This window comes from Perissodus microlepis, chromosome 7 (assembly GCF_051167445.1).
Source record: "Perissodus microlepis isolate ML-2025 ecotype Zambia chromosome 7, ASM5116744v1, whole genome shotgun sequence".
Lineage (NCBI taxonomy): Eukaryota > Metazoa > Chordata > Actinopteri > Cichliformes > Cichlidae > Perissodus > Perissodus microlepis.
The window spans coordinates 26442594-26462664 of record NC_140467.1 but is presented as its reverse complement, the minus strand read 5'-3'; the positions used below and the strand labels follow the sequence as shown (position 1 = coordinate 26462664).

The following is a 20071-nucleotide window of genomic DNA, read 5'->3' as shown; positions in this document are numbered from 1 at the left end:
CCAAACATTCAAGTGATTTTCAAACAAGGGAACGATCACCGGGAACCAAATTGCCTGCTCTATGTGCAGTATTTTTTTGTTGAGGAAAATAAGCTCTCAGTTATTGGAGCTTAATATTTTATTCACATAAATATGTGAATGTGCTTGGAGAATATGATAGCCTGTGCAAAGAGACATGATAACTTCATATTATTTATGACAACTTCCTTCTATCCTTTAAAATTCACAGAATTATCATTGAATGAAGATACCCTAAACTTTAAAACTGGTCAAGTCTAGCCATCTTGTCTCTCCAGGAGTGACATTAACATCCCTCGATGTCTTCAGCTCATACACATTTCAAAGTATGAAAACGCATTTACACTTGAAATTAGGCCAGAAATGAGTAATACTGATGAAAAGTGCAGTTGAGTAATACTTCCTAGTTTGAAAGTTTCAGACCTCAAAAGACTGCATCACAATTTCTTGTAAAATTCCACTGTAAAATTGCTTTTAAATAGCCTTTTAAAACCTGCTCCCATATATACTCTTGCAAAATATACATATAAATATTTAAGATAAGATAAGTCCTTTGAGTTAATGACTGGCGTTGGGACGTGGTGGTGGTCCAGGGTGTTGTCATTGCGGGCCCTGGATCCTATTTTTCCGTCCTGCAGTGAGGTCTGTGGAATAGGGGTCCTTACTGAGTCAGTTGTTAGCATGGTTCTCTCCTTCTGAGGGTACTCCTTTACCTCCCGGTCATATGTATCCCAACCCTCCCTGCTACTCCCTTAAACAACACACCACTCACAAACATAGGGTCTGCATGGACTACAGTGGTTTGGGCCATTTATATGAATTTTCTTGATGTGCTGTGCGATGACCTGCCCCTGGTTTTTAATTACATTGTAGTCATTACAGCTCATGACACATCACTATAAACAATGAGCCTTTGGGAGCAGGTGCATTACCTAGAAGATGGTGGGTAGGGCCACTGAAGTGGTCCCACTCACCCTTTCACTGCTGTCTGCCTCTTAATTTTATCTGCATGTTGGACATCAAGGGCTTAGGGTGGAGTTGTGGATGAGCACTGTTGACCAACAGTCAGGTGCTCATGTCACATCTATTCCATCAGTTTTAATAGCACTCTAGTTTACACAAAGTTATACCCATCTTTTTCACTTTGTACACATACAGTGGTGTGAAAAAGTGTTCGTCCCTTCCACAGTTCCAAGACAAAAACCATTGCTAAGCAAAAGGAACATAAAGGTTCGTCTCAGTTCTTCCAGAAAGCAGCTTGATGATCCCAAAGACCTTTGGGAAAATACTCTGTGGACTGACGAGACAAAAGTTTAACTTTTTAGAATGTGTGTCCCCAATTACATCTGGCATAAAACTAACACAACATTTTAAAAAAAGGAACATTATACCGACAGTAACATATGGTGGTGGTAGTATGAGGCTGGTCTGGGGCTGTTTTGCTCAGGACCTAGAAGACTTGCTGTGGTAAATGGAACCATGAATTCTTCTGTCTACAAAAACATCCTGAAGGAGAATGTCCGGCCGGCTGTTTGTGACCTCAAGCTGAAGAGCAGGAGCAGGACAATGATCCAAAATGCACCAGCAGGTCCTCCTCCAAATGGTTTAAGAAAAATGTTGGAGTGGCCTAGGCAAAGTCCTGACCTGAATATGATTGAGATGCTGTGGCATGACCTTACAAAGGTGGTTCAGGCTTGAAAACCCTCCAATGTAGCTGAATTACAACAACTCTGCAAAGATGAATGAGTCAAAATTCCTCCACAAAGATTCATTGCTAGTTATCACAAGTCCTTCATTACAGTTGTTGCTGCTAAGGGTGGCCGAACCAGTTATTAGTTGTAGGAGGCAATCACTTTTTCTCGCAGAGCCATATAAGTTTGGAATTGTTTACTCCTTTATCATAAACACCTTAATTTAGAAACTGCATTTTGTGTTTTGTGTTAGCGTTATCTAATATTTACATTTTTGCTGATCTGAAAGTGTGACAAACATACAAAAATATAGGAAATCAGGAAGGGGGCAAACACTTTTTCACACTACCGTACACCAACATACGCACCAATATATCACTTCCAACTTTGACGAGTGGGAAGGGGAGTGGGCGGGTGTTCCTGCACCCTGCCAGGGCAGTGGTTGCCTGGTGGCTCGAGGGCCAGGCTGGCTGCGTCCCAGGGTCGCTGTTCGTTTAGTGGCGCAGTTCTCTGGCACCTGGGGATTGCTGTTGGCTTATGACGGGATGGCTGGGCTGTTGCAGGGTAGACTGCCTGTTGCCGCTGGTTCTCTGGAGCTGTTGTCTTTTGGTTGTGAGGGCTCCATCTGGAGCCTCCCTCCTCCTTCTGCTGGGATGGGCACACAGTTGTCATCCTGGGAGGGATTTATTGCAGCTTCTCTCTCTCTCATTTAAATCATGTATTTTTTTTCACTGTGGATTCTGAAAACCTCATCCAGTGCATTGTTGGAATTAGGATTCCATATTTGAAGTAAAGCTTTGAAAAGAGCTCTGGTTTAGGAAGACCAAGCCACGAAAAAGTAGTACAAAAAGTCACACAAACACACAAATATGTATTTTATCATGGGTATTGTGCTTACTTTAGGATGACCCACATTTATTTATGATATAATGCAAAATCTTTATAATAAAACAAAAACAAAAATTGATGTCGTCATGAGGTGATGAGTCTGACCATCAGCTGTGCTTTTCCATAACCACCCACCCCCACACCACCCCTTTATTGGGTTATATATAAAGGGGCCCGTAAAAGTGTGCACTGAACTAGACAACATTCGAAGAGCAGTAATTTACCTTCAATTCTAAAAAAATGTTTCTCATTAGACATTAAAAACTCTTTGTATCACATCACCATACTTTTGGAGGACGAAGACGCAGGTGTCCTCACCTCCCTTTGAACCTGTCTTAGCATCCTGCTGCTAAATTAACTTTGTGTTATGCTTCTATCATTATAGATCCTAATGTAATTACTTAGGTCTATGCATGCACACGGTCCAGACTCTCACTCCTTTAATTCTGAAGCTTTCAAATTATTCAGTTATATTTGTACTAATTAGAGGAATCTGCATAAGAAAAACTAACAGGCTCCAGATTGTGTTGTATGTAGAGATAGACTGCCAGCCCTCCTGGGAAAAAATCCAAGTAGGAAAATGTTGGGAGGGATTTACCATGTCTATTTTCCATCTAGAGCTCTCTAGTGGATACATTTATAATGGTGACACTTTTTTTTAAATTACCTATAACACTAATTAACTTTTCAGCTGACATATATACTGTCATGGATGTTAGTAATTAACAAATATTAGCAGATAATACTGCTTAGAGTGAAATACTGTAGCACAAAGCTGTTATTTATTCAAGTGTAGATCAGCATAAGAACCAAACCAATAAACTAAAAACCAAACCAAGGATTACTGTTGCTAATTATTGTATAAATCTTTTTGATTTGTTTTTAGTATATTGTCGGTTGGAAGATATTACTGTATTCTATTCAGTAACTGGGGTTAGTGAATGTTTCAGAACCACCAAACTGATGTTTCCATACTTAAGCATAGAAAAAAACGAACATTACATGCTTTCTATGTAACATTCACAGACATTCATGAGCAACTTCAGATTAGTATCTTGCCCAAGGATATTTGGCATGCAGACTGGAGCAGCCAGGGATCAAACCACCAACCTTGCAATGAGTAAATCACCTGCTCTGTCGTTGGGGCTACAGCCACCCTAAATATGTCAACAATATTTAAAATATTAGTTGAGCAAAAATATGAGTATAGTTGCACTACCTGACAGTATTAATGTAATCTTTTATATTGAATTACATTTATTACTACTGTAATTCATTATTATAAGGATATCCTAATAACTCCCTAAAAAGCCTTCAGTTGATCCAAAGCACGAGTACTGACAAGGACTAGAAAGAGAGAGCATATTTCTCCTGTATTGGCTTCCCTTCATTGGCTTCCTGTTAAATCCAGAATTTAATTTAAAATCCTGCTCCTCACATACAAGGTCTTAAATAATCAGGCTCATCTTATCATCTTATCTTATTGACCTTATAGTACCATATCACCCTATTAGAGCACTTTGCTCTCGCACTGCAGGCTTACTTGTCGTTCCTAGAGTATTTAAAAGTAGAATGGGAGGGAGAGCCTTCAGCTTTCAGGCTCCTCTTCTGTGGAACCAGCTTCCAGTTTGGTTTTGGGAAACGGACACTAGCTCTACTTTTAATATTAGGCCTAAAACTTTCCGTTTTAATAAGGCATATAGTTAGGGCTGGACCAGGTGACTCTGAATCCTCCCTTTGTTATGCCGTGTTAGGTCTAGGCTGCTTGGGGATTCCCATGATGCATTTGGTGTTTCTTCTTCAGTCACTTTTTTCACTCTCTATGTGTTTATATACCTCTCTGCATTTAATTATTTTTATTAATAATCTCTGGCTCTCTTCCACAGTATGTCTTTGTCCTGTCTTCCTCCACTCACCCCCAGCCAGTCATGGCAGATTGTTGCCCCCTCCCTAAATCCATTTCTGCCAGAGGTTTTTTCCTATTAAAAGGGAGTTTTTACTTCCCACTGTCACCAAAGCGCTTGCTTACAGGGTGTCATATGAATGTTGAGTTTTTCTTTGTATCATTGTAGGGTCTTTACCTTACAATATAAAACAATTTGAGGCAACTGCTGCTGTGATTTGGTGCAACATAAAAAAAACTGAATTGAACTGATAGCTCAGAGCGCTTTACAATGTTATAGAAAGAACCTGATAACTCCTTTTGAGCAAACACTTTGTAACAGTGCAGAATAAAAATTCCTTTTGGTGAAGTTGGTACCTATTAACTGTGTGAAATTTTCACTCGTTTAGCGCTGTGCTCCAATAAACTTTCAATGATTCCTGACCCTTTAAAAATAAAAGTTGACAACGTTTATACCCAGTCATACACTCAGATGTAGTTCAGACTGAACATTTAACCATCTCTTTCGAGCAGGTTTGATGGTAGTAGTTACTGTATGTACATTCTTGGTGAGATTAGCTAAACTGGAAGATTTCCTTGAACTGACTTCTCTAGTCTCAGAATGATGGAAATTACTATCTGTGGAGCCATACTAATGAACTTGTTACTTACTGTGAATGTAGGCTAAATTTGGGATGTAAATGTGGTTCTCAAACTTTTTACAGTGAATACCACCTCATAAAATATGTGGCTCTTGAAGTACCAACATTAAAGTACAGTAGTATATGCCTATTTAGCACCATATACAGCTTACATGAGACAATTTTATTTCTTTATGAATGTTATTTATTTTAACTGTCATAAACAGGATGTGACGGTGAAAATGATAATAAAAACTGTAATGCATTAAAACATTTAGAACAGGTAGATTATCCGGTCTTTAAGTGAGGACGTCTGAATCCCGCTTCCGGGTCAAAGCTAGTCTGTGTTTATCAAGGCTGTTGTGTTTTTAACATGTGTTAATGCTTTGTATCTTGTTCTGTTTAATCTCAGTAAGCCCCTAAAAATGAGGCAGTGATTACTGTTGGACTCTCTTGGTTTTTATTACCACTGTTCATTTTAAAGCTCAGTTTTTAAAACCTTACAATGTAACTACAGCCCAGCCCATGCAGCAGTATATTAATGAATAACCTTGTATTGTGGATGGATTATCTCAGTTGTTCTCCTGACTGAAGCTTGATTCATTTACATCATCCCAACATGCGATTGCATTTGTCCTTAACCATCGGGAACCCTTGCGTTAGCTTTTATCGAGTGCAAAGTTAGCGTTCATCCTCCAGCTTCACTGTGCTAATGTCTTTATATCAGGGGTTGGAAACCTGCGGCTCCGGAGCCGCCTGCGGCTCTTTAGTCCTTATAGTGCGGCTCTGCGTGGTTTGGGAAAATAAATTTGTAATAAACAAGTATTTAGTTGAAGTGTATTTTATTTATGTTAGTTATTTTTTTAACTTGTAGTTCTAAATTGGAAGATTATTGTAATATTGAAATATAAAAATAAAATTATATTTTATTATTTTTTTCATTGCTCAAAATAAGCGTCACACTTGCAGAAGCCAATGTACCCGCCGAAACGCCGTGCATTTATCGAGATTTTCAACCCCAGGTAGGCCAATTATGGATCTTCGGATCCACATTATGTCAGCAACTATTCTCCACCGTGAACTATGTTAAAAACAAACACCGCTCACGCCTCACAGATGACAGCTTACAGTCCTGCGTAAAGATGAAAGTGACTTCGTACAGCCCCGATTTGCAGACGCTATGTGCAGAGGTTCAGGAGCAGAAATCCCATTGTACCACGGCAGACCTGACGATGTTTGCATGAACATGCTTTTCAGCATCTCTTTATTGACCACTTTTCACACACGGTTGCTGTACGCATGCAGCCGGCTGTAGCTTTTCAGCTCACAGCCTGGCACACACCAACACAACAGCATAGATAGCACAGACGTTAAGGCGGCGAGGCGTGATTGCGGGTGCCGCTCAGGTGCGTCTGCCTCCCCTGCAGCGGCGCTGCAGACCACGCCCCGCCACACACATTAACCAGGTAAAATACATATTTAGGCAGAATTTTGCAAATATATATTTTTCATTTTTCAGCAGCATAGTGCTTTTTTCCAATTATTTTTTAAAAGTCAGGTCAAGGCTCCAAAAGCCCAAAGGCGACATAAGGGTGGAGGCTCACAAAAGTTTTTGTTTGCTGGATCATTAGTTCAGCTGGGTGTCTTTCCTTTTGTTATATTTCTTTAAGAGTTCAAAATGTGTTAATTACATAAATAAAATGTAATTTTCTCTGTAGCACTTCATGGATTTCATAAGCAACATACCTTAGTTGTTCACACAAAACATAAAGGTAAAAAACAATATATACAGTGTTATCTTCATTTTAGATGTCAAAAAGTATTCACGGCTCCCAGTGTTTTCTTTTGCGTGGAAACCGGGTCCAAATGGCTCTTTGGGTCTTAAAGGTTGCTGACCCCTGGTTTATATTATACTAACCATAGCTGTGTAGCTAGCCACCACGTAGCACATCATTATATACCAGCTAGTCCAACTTCAGTAACCCTACAACATCACTTTAGTTTCCTGTCTTCATTTATGTCGGAAGTGATAGCAGAGCTGTACATTTTTACTTTTTAGAAATTCCTCAATCAGAACATGGTATATTAATTAATCTTAAAAAAGTTTTTGGGCGGGCTCCCTCTAGTGGTACGTGTTTGAGAACCACTGTTCTAGTTAATATAATTCTTTGTGTACTTCTCAGTTATTCTTTCAACTGCTCCTTTGAAGGATCACCTCAATCAATCATCCCAATCATCTGCCTCAATCTCACCCAATGCTTAGCACCCTCTTTTGTTATACCAGTCCACTGCATGTCCTCCTTCACTCCTGAATCTTCTCGTTAGTTTTTTGCTTTTCCCTGGCATCTCCATATTCAGCATCCTTTGTGTATTGTGGCAGTAAGGACGGACCGCACCACCATAATTCACACTTTTGACACACTTTAATCCTCAGTTGCTGTTTCAACATACCTGCAGCTTTTCAGCTGCCAGCCATACATACACAATAACAACAACAAACTCAGGTTGCACTAATCTCCGGCTCAGCCAGAGCACGTCCCACTGGCGTGACAACTTCTGGCGAAGGCGTGGCAGGTTCTTCCTACATGCACCACACGCTGACCTCCGGAATAGCGTGGGGGTTGCCTCCGTTCCCCATGCGGTCAAGGGACCCTGATGAGGCCGGCGGCGTTGTCGGCCAGGAACCAACCGGTCCTGCAGCTGTCAAGCTGTTCGAGTTGGCTTAAGGGTGAGTGTTGTACACCACATCCCGATTAAGTTCCGGATGAAGGCTCTTAGGGTGCTGTTGATCTTGTACAGTTCCAGGCATTTCAGGATCCAGCTGTGGGGCATCAAGTCAAAGGCCTTCTTGTAGACAATCCAGGCAATGCACACGTTGGTCAATCTGGTCTTGCAGTCTTGAGCGATTGCTCTGTCTACCAGTAGCTGGTGTTTTGCTCCTCTGGTATTCATGCCAATTCCTTTTATGTGCCCCGCTCATGTATTGAATGACGTTCCTGTTCATCTTAGCTGCTATGATGCCTGATAGGAGCTTCCATGTGGTACTGAGGCAGTTTATTCACTGGTAGTTGGATGGGACTGGTCCCTTCTGGGGATAAGGAGTGTCCGGCCTTCAGTTAGGTATTACGATTGTCTCTCGTCGACTAGCATCTGGTTCAGTGGTGCTGCCAGATGCTCGTGGAATGCAGTCAGCTTCTTCAGCCAGTAAGCGTGAATCATATCAGGGCCTAAGGTTGTCCAACCCCAACTCTTCATACTGGAGACCCATTCTTGGATGTCTGTGATGTCTGTTATGCGTTTCATCCTTCCCATATGCTCTTCCAGTATTGATCCATCTCTATCTTTGATGGTGCTTTTCTCATATTGTTCCCCTGCCACTGGGAGTATACCTTAGATGGTTACATGGAGTAGAGCTGGTTTACCCTCTTGCCTTCTATCTCTCTGGTATACCTCTTCAAGTGGCTGGCCAGGGCTGTGAGTCTTTGCTTGGCAGTTTCCAAGGCTAGAAGTATGAGCAGCTTGCTGTACTTCTTAGGCAACTTCTTTATTGCACCTTTCTACGGTCTCCTCCTCCATGAGGGTACTGTTACTTGTGGCTGTTCACCTTGAAGACAAGCATGTCACTTAGCACTGCTGCCAAGCCCACCTCAGACATGAGCAAGAGACATAAATATGAAGCCATACCAACTCGAATGTTGCCTAGATTAACAAGGTTGACATCAAGTGTTGAGGAACCAGGACACCCTGATGAGAAGTGTGCTAATGGAACAAGATGGCATCAGTGGGCAAGAGATGAAAATGAGGCACTTTTGGAATGCTACTATGTAAGTAACCATCACCGCAAGGGGATACATTAATAGGATGGGAGAGCTTCCCAAAATAGGCAAGTCAATCTTCACAGAACAGGGCTCAACTTATTACAGGTGGATTTTTTTTGAGACTTCTCCTTTCAGGCGCATGAGCATTTTGGATAAACCTCTAGTCTTTGATGGAAGGCTTGTCTCTGCTTATCTGCTCCATGGGTATGTCATCTGGACTAACTGCCTTCCAATTTCATTCTCTTCACAGCTGCCCTCAGTTCCTATTTACTAATCCTCTGCACTTCATGATTTGCTGTTTTCCATTAGTTCTTTTCTCTCTCTGTTTATTTCATAACCTTGTTAAAAGTACTCCTTCCAACTTCTCAACATATTCTTTTCACTTGTTAGTACATTTCCATTTATTTTAATAACCCGGATCTGTTGCATATTCTTTCCAGCTCATTCTCTTTGACTAACAAATTGATAATGTCAGGGAGTTAAAGTTGGACCCAGAAGGCAGACCTGGAGATGGTCAGATTATTTTTTATTAAGGATGTGGCAAGCTTGGCAAATGTAAAACTGGGAAAAGGGAGCCTCAACTGAGGGGAAAAGGTCAGATTCAGTTCTGCTTGTAGTTGCAAACAAATGAATTTTGAATGTGTGTGAATGTTAGATTGAAAACACTTACATAAGAAAAGCCTGGAAAAAATTCTTGTGAGAATGGGTGAATGAGGGAAGATGTATAAAACCACTTTCAGTGCTCAGTTAAAGTAGAAAAGTGCCATATAAGAACCAGTCCATTTGCCAATCAGGTATGTGTCTCTGTGCACTGTACCTTGTAAAGTTTATGAATATAGCTTGCTACCAAAGCTAGTTAGCATTAGCTGGTAACTTCGAGACTTGAGCGTAGAATTCTAAGTGTTCACTTTTGATTATAAAAAACCCCCAAAAATGTCAGCATCAAAAATATTATCATAAGGATTTGTAATGTGTAGGTGATAGTCGTTATGTCAATCTTTTATTTCCAGAAAGTGGGTTTATACACTATTCTGCATTTAATCATTTGTTATTATTAATCAGTGGCTCTCTTCCACATCATGTCTTTGTCCTGACTTCCTCCCGTAACTCCCAACTTATTGTGGCAGATGGCCATCCCTCCCTGAGCCTGGTACTGCTGGAGGTTTATTCCTGTTAAAAGGATGTTTTTCCTTCCTACTGTCACGAAAGCACTTGCTCATAGGGGGTCATATGATTGTTAGGGCAATTGTTTTTGTGATTTGAGATGAACTGAATTGAATTGAACTGAACTAAAGTGAATATTAATTCTGCATAATATTTCTCTAAAAGGATGTAAACTGTATGGCGTACTGCACATGTAAATTTTTTGCCTAATTCCTCATTAAGAATAATTTATAATACTTTGTAACCTGACTGCTTTAAAAAAAAATCACAATATCAAAAATGTCACTAGGGTTGCCATAGAAACTGAACACATGCTTCGTTAACCTTTTAGCTGTTTAAAATGCTGAGGGTAGCTTGGGTAGTGGCATGAAATGTACAGCTTTGGTGAATCTGGGACCAAGGATGACTTGAGCTAACTGGCAGATGGTTGTGTTCCTGGCTTACTGCTTGCACAGAATGGAAAAATCTTAAATGGACTGGTTCTTACATATAGCTTTACTACTCTGAGCACTCAAAGCGCTTTACACAACTTGCCTCATTCACCACTGACACAAGCACTTTTTTCTGTCCTCGTTCTATGTAAGTGCTTTCTATCTAACATTCATAGTGTGTGAATTACAGCCATCAAAAAGGAAGTTGGGGTTAATATCTTGCCCAAGGATATTTGGCATGCAGACTAGAGAAGATGGGGATCACAAACCACCAACTTTCCGATTAGTAGGTGACCTGCTCTACCACCTGAACTAAAGCCACCACAGGACATACTCCAAAGTTGGCTGTCAACATGAATGCTTCAGGAGCAACATTATCTGACCTGTTCTAGGGTGCCAGCCAAAATTGGCACGGTTAGACAAGGGAACATACAGCCCACTGGAGGTGGGGGGCGGGGGGCCTGCGCCCAGGTCTGGATTTGTTCTTGCTATAAAAGTGACCAAATTTGAGGAAGCTTTGTTACTGAGCAATTAATGCCTCAAGATCTTTGGCTTGTCCCCTGGAAGCTAACTCTTTCTTTATGTGTGTGTGGAAAAACGCTCCCCTAAGTGATTTCCAGAAATTAGTACTCAGACCCCAGGGTGTCTGCACACCAAATCACCTGCAGACACAAAAACACACACAGTCTGCCCAGATCCTGACAGCCAGATGATTTGATTTCAGCACATAAAGATGTAGCTTTTCTTTTTTTTTAGATTTAAAGTTAAACTTTTATTTTATTTTGTGGATATCAGCTGTGTCACTGATAGCACACAAACTGAGATATCAGGTAGAAACAGGAAACAATATTACAGGCAGTTCATGAACATTAGCCCAAAATACTCTTATAATTTTCAGTCCTCTCAGAAATTCAGCTTGAGTTAATGTTGCATTAAATCTGCCATTAATTATGTGTGAGGAAGCGGACACTTTTTAAACCTCGGGAGAAGGTTTTCCATCAGTGACTCTATGAAGTCTGGGTACTTGCGCATATAGGCACAAACAACATTAGGGACCCATTTCCTGACCCGAAGGCGCAGGGAAACAGCCCACTCATCCACCAAGGAAAACCCCAGTGTGCATGTAGCGAACAAGTATATCTACCCCTGCCTGCTCCCTCTCACCTAGGGCAAATCCTGAGTTTAACAGTGTCCAACACCTCTCCAGGAAACTGGTTGCAGACTGTGCACTGTGGTGAGCCTGACTATAGCTAGTTGGTTAAGGCACCAGGTGATCCTGTCTCAGGCAGGGAGACGTGGATTCCTTAAATTTTTCCACTATTTTTTTTTTTTTTCCTGTCAGAATCGCTCTTTGTCCTCTCTCACCCAGGAACAATTTTAGTGTTCTGTAAGCAATAATATATGATCTTAAAGCAGTATACCTACACTGTACATGCTGACCTTGTATCAAACTTCCACATAGACTAAACCTGTGTTCTGTTTATATTTATTCTTTACTGTCAAACTATTAAACACCACTGAGCGTGCAGCTGAGAGAATAACAACTAAAACTGTCCTTCAAACATTAATTTAATGAAATCCTTGATTAAAATCTATCAGATGTCTGAATGATAGCATTGTCATATTGATAAGGCAGTTAACTTACAGTCTGTATTTTTGTTGGCTTTCTTTCCAGGCTTCAGATAGACTAAACTTGATTAATATAGTAGCTGTTTTCCAGTCTTACTGACCAAACCCCTTTAAGTGCAAACTTTTAATGCTATGTTACTCTACAGTGCTTTTCTCTTTACCTCTCACACTCAGCTGCTTGGTCTCTGGCAGTTACCTTGCGATGGTCATATTACTTGTTTAACCTCTTCAGATTTTTCCCCATAGTATAGTTTCATCTTCCTTTGTAAAATAAGTCACTCTAATGCCAGTACATTTATTCATAATTGTGATTAGTCATTTCTGCCAATGTCACCCCTTCTATGTGAATGTACAGGGGAAACCCTGGGGAAACTTAGTGAGTTGATAGCTTGCTTCATGTGACCGCTTGCCACTGTTAGGGTAAGTGAATCCAGATTGACTAATGATACCATGGGTATGCTGAACTAACTTTGTGGTACAGGCCTCAAGTAACATGTCAATAATTGTGAGAAGAATCACTAAAACTAATAAATTCAGTGTGTAAACTCTTCTTGTTTTTTCTTGTAAACCTTCTATTGGGACTGTTTGGCTGAGCTGCTGTCATTTCAGCTTCACTTTGCTGTTGATAGGCATACACAAGCATATCTACAGGTTAAATAAACTAAACAGTAGTGCTTAAATACCAGCCATGTCTTGCCTTTGTTTTGGATTCCCAGTGAGACAAAGACAGTGATATTTTTGATGAAGAATATGTAGAGCATGTAATTCTACATATGCCATGTAAATCTGCATGATGAAGTGACTACTCTTGTCTGGTGGGGTCAGAAGAATTCTTGGACTAAAAAATGGCTTAACTGGCCAAAAAGAAGTCAGCAAGACCCTGAGGTAAAAAATCCTTAGCATTTTACTCTCAGCTTTCCATCTGTAGTAAGGTGATGAAAAGCCAAGCTGTTCGCTACTTCAGAGCTGCCACACTGCTTTGACTCCTCATGGGTCATGTCATCCCTCAGAGGGGGTGGCGGACGTTGGCGCTCTGACATGGAGATAGGCAGCCACGGCTGATGGAGCTAACAAGGCAGTCGGCTCGTTAGCTGCTAATTGAGCTGTTAGTGCCAAGACTGGAGTGTGCCATCTGTTTGTCACAGAGGAACATCTTGTCGCTTAACGCCTGCCGACAAGACCCTCTCTCTCTCCTTCCGTGGTGCGATATTAATAGCTCAAGTCCACAGACGGAAAGAAAAATGAAGAAATTGAAGAAGTGACAAACAAACTGAGAGTTTGGGTGGGTGGGTTGGGGGTGAGGGGGCTCTGCCAGGTCCAGTTAAACCTGACAAGAAACAGCATGTCACTTAGACTCTAAATAAAAAACTGGAAGTAGTTTTCATTTCAAATCCTTAAATGATCTTTCAAGCAGATTTTTTTTTTTTAAGTCAACATAAATAATTTCTTGCATCTTCTTTTGGAAAGATGTAAAAAAAAATCCTTCTTTTTTGTGGTTTATGAATTGAATGGTGTTCATAGTGAATTTTCAAATTTAGGTTCGACCAGTACTCTTAGGAGGCTCACTGTGAGTAGTAGTGGAGTAGAAGTTGCCCATTCTCACATCTAGCACCTAGCAGGAGAGGTTACCTCATATTCATTCTCACTACTCTAAATTCCATACCAGGTAGGGCTGGGCGATATGACCCAAAATTCATATCTCGATATTTTTTAGCTGGATGGCGATATAAGATATATATCTCGATATTTTTTTTTTTAAAGCCATAAAGTAAGAACAAAAAGAGAGTTCTTAGTCAAAGCTGTGTCCCAGATGTCACAAAGGCACTTTTATTAACATACAGCATAGATGTACTTGAAAAAAACTACTCAAAAATAAATTATGAGCATTTATTAAATAATAATGCTCCATAAATAAAAGAAAACTATGTTGTTTTTGTGCATAACAAAAAGCTCACAATTGTGCAGTCAAAATGTAAACTAACAGACGCTGAGCATAATAACAAAGACAGATTTCACAGCTGCTCTGTTCCCAACTTCTACTGCATGACTGACAGCCTGGAGTTTGAAATCCGCTTCAGGTGCCATTTATGGTCCTTATACACACACAATACAGTAATATTACGTTGAAGCACAGTGCGTATTACTACGCGAGGCTCCTCGGTAGCCGTAATGCTCCGACCATCCATCAAGCGGTGCAGCTCCGTAGCTTACCAAAGTCGTACTAAAACATTTTTTGACAGATTGCTGAGCGCCGTGTTCCACATAAAATCGGTTCGCGGTCATCAAGCACAACCAGAATTCATACATAAGGCGCGCTGTCAACTTTTGAGAAAATGAAAGGATTTTAGGCTGTGCAGCCCCTCTGGGCTGCATGGCGTTAGCGTGGTTAGCTCATTAACACGTTGACGCCGCCCAGCCCCACGCACGGGGCGATGCGCAGTAACTCGTTAACGGAGCTTTGCCGTGTTCATCTTGTCGCTGCCTGCAGGTGAAGCTATGGGGGAGGAGGGGGAGTTGTGTTCAGTGAAGGAGAGGCGAGGCGGAGTAACGTTGCGTAGAGACAAAAGTGGACGAAAGAGAGGCAAACTTGTGGCTCGACAACTATAATTATAACGTATATATCGATATAAAGGATATGGTCACATCTTATATCTCGTATAAAAATATATCGATATTTTTAAAAAACTCGATATATCGCCCAGCCCTAATACCAGGTATAAGATAAAAACATGTAGAAGCTGTTGGTGTAGTATATCCAAACTGCTGACCCTTAAGCATCCTTCATGCTACTTAGCTGCTGCTGTTGCATGGTGACATAAACAGGAAAAATGTAGAACTGAAATGAATGGATCAGACAAATTAGATCAGCGCTTCCCTCCTGAAAGTACTCTGTTTGGCCTTGTTGAAGGTACTGCCTAGCAGTGTTGGTCAAGTTACTTGAAAAAGTAATCAGTAACTAATTACCGATTACTTCCCCAAAAAAGTAATCCCGTTACTTTACTGATTACTTATTTTCAAAAGTAATTAATTACTTAGTTACTTAGTTACTTAGTTACTTTTTAAAAACACAATTTACAACCTGAATAGGTGATAAAGCGATAGATCTTTCAGCTCAATTCTACTTTTTCTGCATAATCCATCATACAAAATGTAATCAAATGGAAAAGTCTCTTCTTAAAACTTGTTTTATTAGTTTTAATCTTTTAACTTTATGCATCAAGCAAAAATTTGATTATATGCAACATTCTCTGACTGGAAGAAATTTGTTTAATATTTAAACCTATTTTCTGCACATTCCAGCCCATAAAATATATATTTTTTGTGTTTACACTCAGTCTTTCAAATAGATGCAAGTAAAACACAGCAGAAAATAAATAACATCAAAGACTAGCGGTCCTGTTGCTCTATTTTCACCTGTAAAGCAGGAGAAGCGTAGGCGGAGGTTTGCCCTGGTGCAGGTGTGCCGCGGCGGTCAGTTGAAGAATCCGCGAGTTTCTCAGCGCACTTGGTGCTTGCTTGGAAGTTTAGGGGTTTTTTTCGCTGTAAAGAGAAGTTTTCTTCCCACGCACAACGGACGCTAATGTTTTTGTCACTTTTTATGGAATTAAACTCAAAATAAGGTCAGTACTTCCACGCTTTAAACGCTGCATGCTCATACTCTCTCCTGCATTCGATATATTATCCATTGTTGATCTGCACACAGCTGTTGTCACAAACGTCGCACTTGCTTACGTCACTGTCATGAGACATTCTGGCAAAAAAATCACGGTTTTAGTAACGCAGTAACGCAGCGTTCCTACGGGAAAGTAACGGTAATCTAATTACCGTTTTTGCAATAGTAATCCCTTACTTTACTCGTTACCTGAAAAAAGTAATCAGATTACAGTAACGCGTTACAGCCCATCTCTGCTGCCTAGTGGCTTCAACCTTAGTGACCAAGCACCCACTTACACACTGTGTATTCTTTGAACTCTTTTCCAGAGACTTGACAAATAAATGGCTGCATGTGGTGGCCAAACGTTCTGGAACGGTTGAAGTTTGTGTACTACCATACATACCTTTTTGACTGTGTTATCTTTGAATATAACAGGGTTTAGCAAAGCAGTCCACCATCAGTGTTCCCAGTATAAAATGTCTTTGGAAAGACCATTCATTTCTGCCTTTTCTCATTTTACTTGATTTTTCTTTCAATATCAGTCACGTCTTAACACTGAATGTCAGCATAAATCTTTGCCTCTTTCAGCTTAATCACAACAATATGCAAATACGCAAACTCTACACAGACTGGAACCTTTTTTTTTAAATGAACATTGAAAAAAGTATTCTTCCCAAGTGAGTTACAGAATCATCAAGGTGCGAATGCCATTATTCTTAATTCACAAAAGACTCAGTGTATTTCAACCAGTGATCTCTCGCCTAGTTTTTCAAAGAGTCTTTGAAATCAAAGTATAAAGTCATGACATTTCTGTAACATTTTGTATCCTAAAGTGGCTGTGCTGGAAGAAAAACTATTTCACAGCAGCACAATCAAACAAAAGAACAACCTTCACTTTACAATTTCATGTATTTGAATTTTAGACAATATCACTTTATTTTATTAAAAGAAACATTTGATCTACCCACTGTCATTTTGCTATACAAACGGACTCTTTTGACTTTCAAATGACAGGTAATCCAGTACAGACGCAACCTGTGTTGAAGGTGAAACTGTTTCTCTCCTGGTTGTCTTCTCTCCCGAGTTGCTTGTTGCCTGGTGAAGAGCTGTGTGTGTGTGTGTGTGTGTGTTGAGGGGGGGGGGACTGTCAGCTCACTAGAGGCGCTAATTTGTTAATGTTCCTTCTGTTAGGAATCCTAATTACTGTTGTAAGCTTCATGCCTAATTTAGTGATTATGTGCGAGATGACTGAGCTAATGAACATCTCAAGATGTTCCAGTTGTTCCACACCTTTTTCCTGCTTTTTATCTTTTTAAATTCTAGCAGAGAATTAATAATAGAAGAGTTAACCTTTGGACTGGTTTTTAATTGTAGTATTTTTGAGTTTGTAGCGCCTAATTGTGGCATTTTGTTTTGCATCTCCCACAGTTACAGGAATTTGTGAAGAGGATGTTCAGCCATGACTAAACTTTGGAACAAACTGTGTTTTCTCTCAAGTCCTAGGTTTATCTTTCTTAAAACAATCAAATCATTCACATAAATGATCTTTTATTAGTCATGCATTTTGGCTATAAGGATCCCAACACTCATGTTTGTTAAACAAAGAATATTTACAAAAATGTAACATCAATTTATTGTTTTACGATTGAAAAGCACTGAAATGATAATAAAGTCTATAGATTAATTTAAAAAGTTTTATAAAGGGAGGTGCAAGGAGGAAAAATAAAACTAATGCATTGTTCTATACTGCTAGTAAGGCATGGACAGGTTTGTGAAAACTGCAGGTAAACCTGAAGTAGCAGAGGCATCAGATGAGTCATCATCAGACACCACAACTGCCCCCCCCCCCCCCCCCCCCCCCCAAGTTTTATTTTTTTTTTTGTCTTGTTTTTGAAAATCGTTTCGATATAATTTTAAACTATGCATCTAGCGGATGTTAAGTTTCATAAGATGAGTGGCTTGAAAAAAATGTTTAATCTGTGAAAGTTCTCCAAAAAAGAAGGCAAAATTAGTCTAAATAACCCGTACACGTCACTAAGGTCTGACGCTTTATTAGCCAATCTTTGTTGGTTTGTTTTAACTTATCTGTCTGGTGTGCGTGTATTTTATCTTTAGGGCTGGTTCAGTCCTGGTCAGGTGTTTGTCCTGGATGAGTACTGTGCTCGGTATGGTGTTCGAGGCTGCCACCGCCATCTGAGCTACCTGAAGGAGCTGATGGATTATTCGGAGAACAATGCTCTCGTCGACCCAATGCTGCTACACTACAGTTATGCCTTCTGCGCCTCCCACGTCCATGGAAACAGGTAGTTAGGAATCATTAGAGTAACTGCACTCCACAGGCATGGAGATCTTTGTCTCATTTCTACAGAATGAAAAGGTCTAAATAAGAGCATAGACGGTAACAAATGTTGATCACTTAACATCCACTCGCTTGGTGGCAAATCACTTAGTGGTATTGTTAGGGCTAGGTTTTATTTTATCCACATGGTAAATAAGCATAGTTTAGGAAACTAGAAGATGTTAACTTTAAAATCAAATCTCTAACATGCATTTTAGCTTACAGTTCTTCAAGATTTCCATTTGGGAATTTCAGATATGTCAAATATTTATATGGAATAGATATTTCCATATAAAGTAGTCTGGTGCTTGCTAAGATGTTAGGTTTTGGGACTGCAGGGATTAAAGTCTACCAATGCCAGCACTGTGTGTGGGTAGCAAACTGGAGCTGCACATCCACCCCACCCCTAACACACTTTGTGAACTTTTGTGTGTATTTTATGATATCACAATGTTTATCTTTGCTCCTGATGAACCAGAGTCACAATTCCTTATGGCTGTTAGAGAGCTTCAGTAGTTGAATATAAACAAAAATCCTTTTTTTTCCTCTTAATTGTTTGCTAAAATCACAGACGCTGCTGTTTTTTCCTCTACGTATTGTTAAAGGCACCTCAGTTTTGGTCATTTTTATTCATGTTTCTGTATTTATCCCTTATTCTTTTATATTGGCTTTATTTCTGCTTCTTTTCCTTTTTAATTTCCTAATTATTAAAATTGTATTCCCGTTTAATTATACCTTTCTATATTAGCTTTTGTAAGGCACTTTGTGACTCTTATCTCTGAAAAACTTCTTAAAGCAATCGTACTCTTTTGCTTTGCACTAATCTTTCTTCTTGTTCTTTCACCTGGTCCTTTTAGGGTTCACCACAGTGGATCAGCTTCCTCCATCTCACCCTAGCATTCAGTTCAGTCCTACTTAATTGCATTCATAAATATTCTCAGTGGTTTTCCACTTTTCATTCTCTTCATAGCTGCCCTTACTTTCACCTTACTTACCCTCTTCGCCTCGTGAGTCACCGTTTTTTCTGCATCCATCCTGCTCTCTCTCTCTTATCCTCTTCATTCATCTCTTCCATCTTCTCAGCACAGTCTCTTCTCTTGTTAGTACACTTCCATCTTTACTCCTTTCTTTATGTTCAACCTTATGTTTAGCTCAATAAACAGCTTGTCTACTTTCTTCATCTCTTCGACTATCCCACTTTAGCTTTGCTTTGTCTTCTATCCTCCGTCCACAGCATACACTACATATCTTCTTGGCAGTTTCCCTCACTACCACAGCCATTTCTGTTCTTTTCGCAAAATTCATCTGCCTCCACATTCCTCACCTTAACACCATACCAACCCAAGACCCAATCATCACCTGTGTTCGCTTCACCTACATGTCCACTGAAGTCTGTCCAATCATCACTCTTTCCACCAGGAATACTTTCTGCCACTAATCCCACTTGTGGGGCTAATGCACTGACAACAGTCAACATCACACCTTCAGCTTTGCTTCCAGAACACTCTTTATATACTTTTCCTTGTTTCATTTTTGTATAGTAGCTCCACCTCAGTTGTGATTTAACAGTTCTTGTTAACAGCTAGTTTTTCTCTCCTTTATGAATGATAATTTATTCTGAAGGGTCGACCATTAACCTATTTCTTCTCACAATTTAATTCCAAACTAAAAGTTATAAAACTTATGTCTCTATTTTAGTGGCTTAAATGACACTATGACTGTGTTTTATTTTTTTAAGTAATGAAAAACAACAAAGCAATTTGTAAGGTTTAATTTTCCTGCTTTGCGGCCTTTGTGAAGAAACTATAAAACAGTATTATAACTTACAGGATTAAACAGTAGTGTTCAGTTATATGTTAATGCCTTTATAATAACCTTTTAGTCTTAAAAGATGTGAGCAAATATTGCACGTTTCA

General features: G+C 39.8%; 1 protein-coding gene across 2 annotated transcripts in view; it reads left to right on the top strand.

Annotated features, from left to right (window-relative positions):
- Positions 1–20071, top strand: part of cadps2 (Ca++-dependent secretion activator 2) — a 180617-nt gene that overhangs the window by 72752 nt on the left and 87794 nt on the right. For both annotated transcript variants that reach the window (XR_014800732.1, XM_084934412.1), the window contains exon 13: positions 17933–18120. Coding sequence is in view for 1 of the 2 variants with exons in the window: in XM_084934412.1 (XP_084790538.1) it covers positions 17933–18120 (188 nt within the window). In the remaining variant the exon portion in view is untranslated. The remainder of the gene's footprint in view (positions 1–17932; positions 18121–20071) is intronic.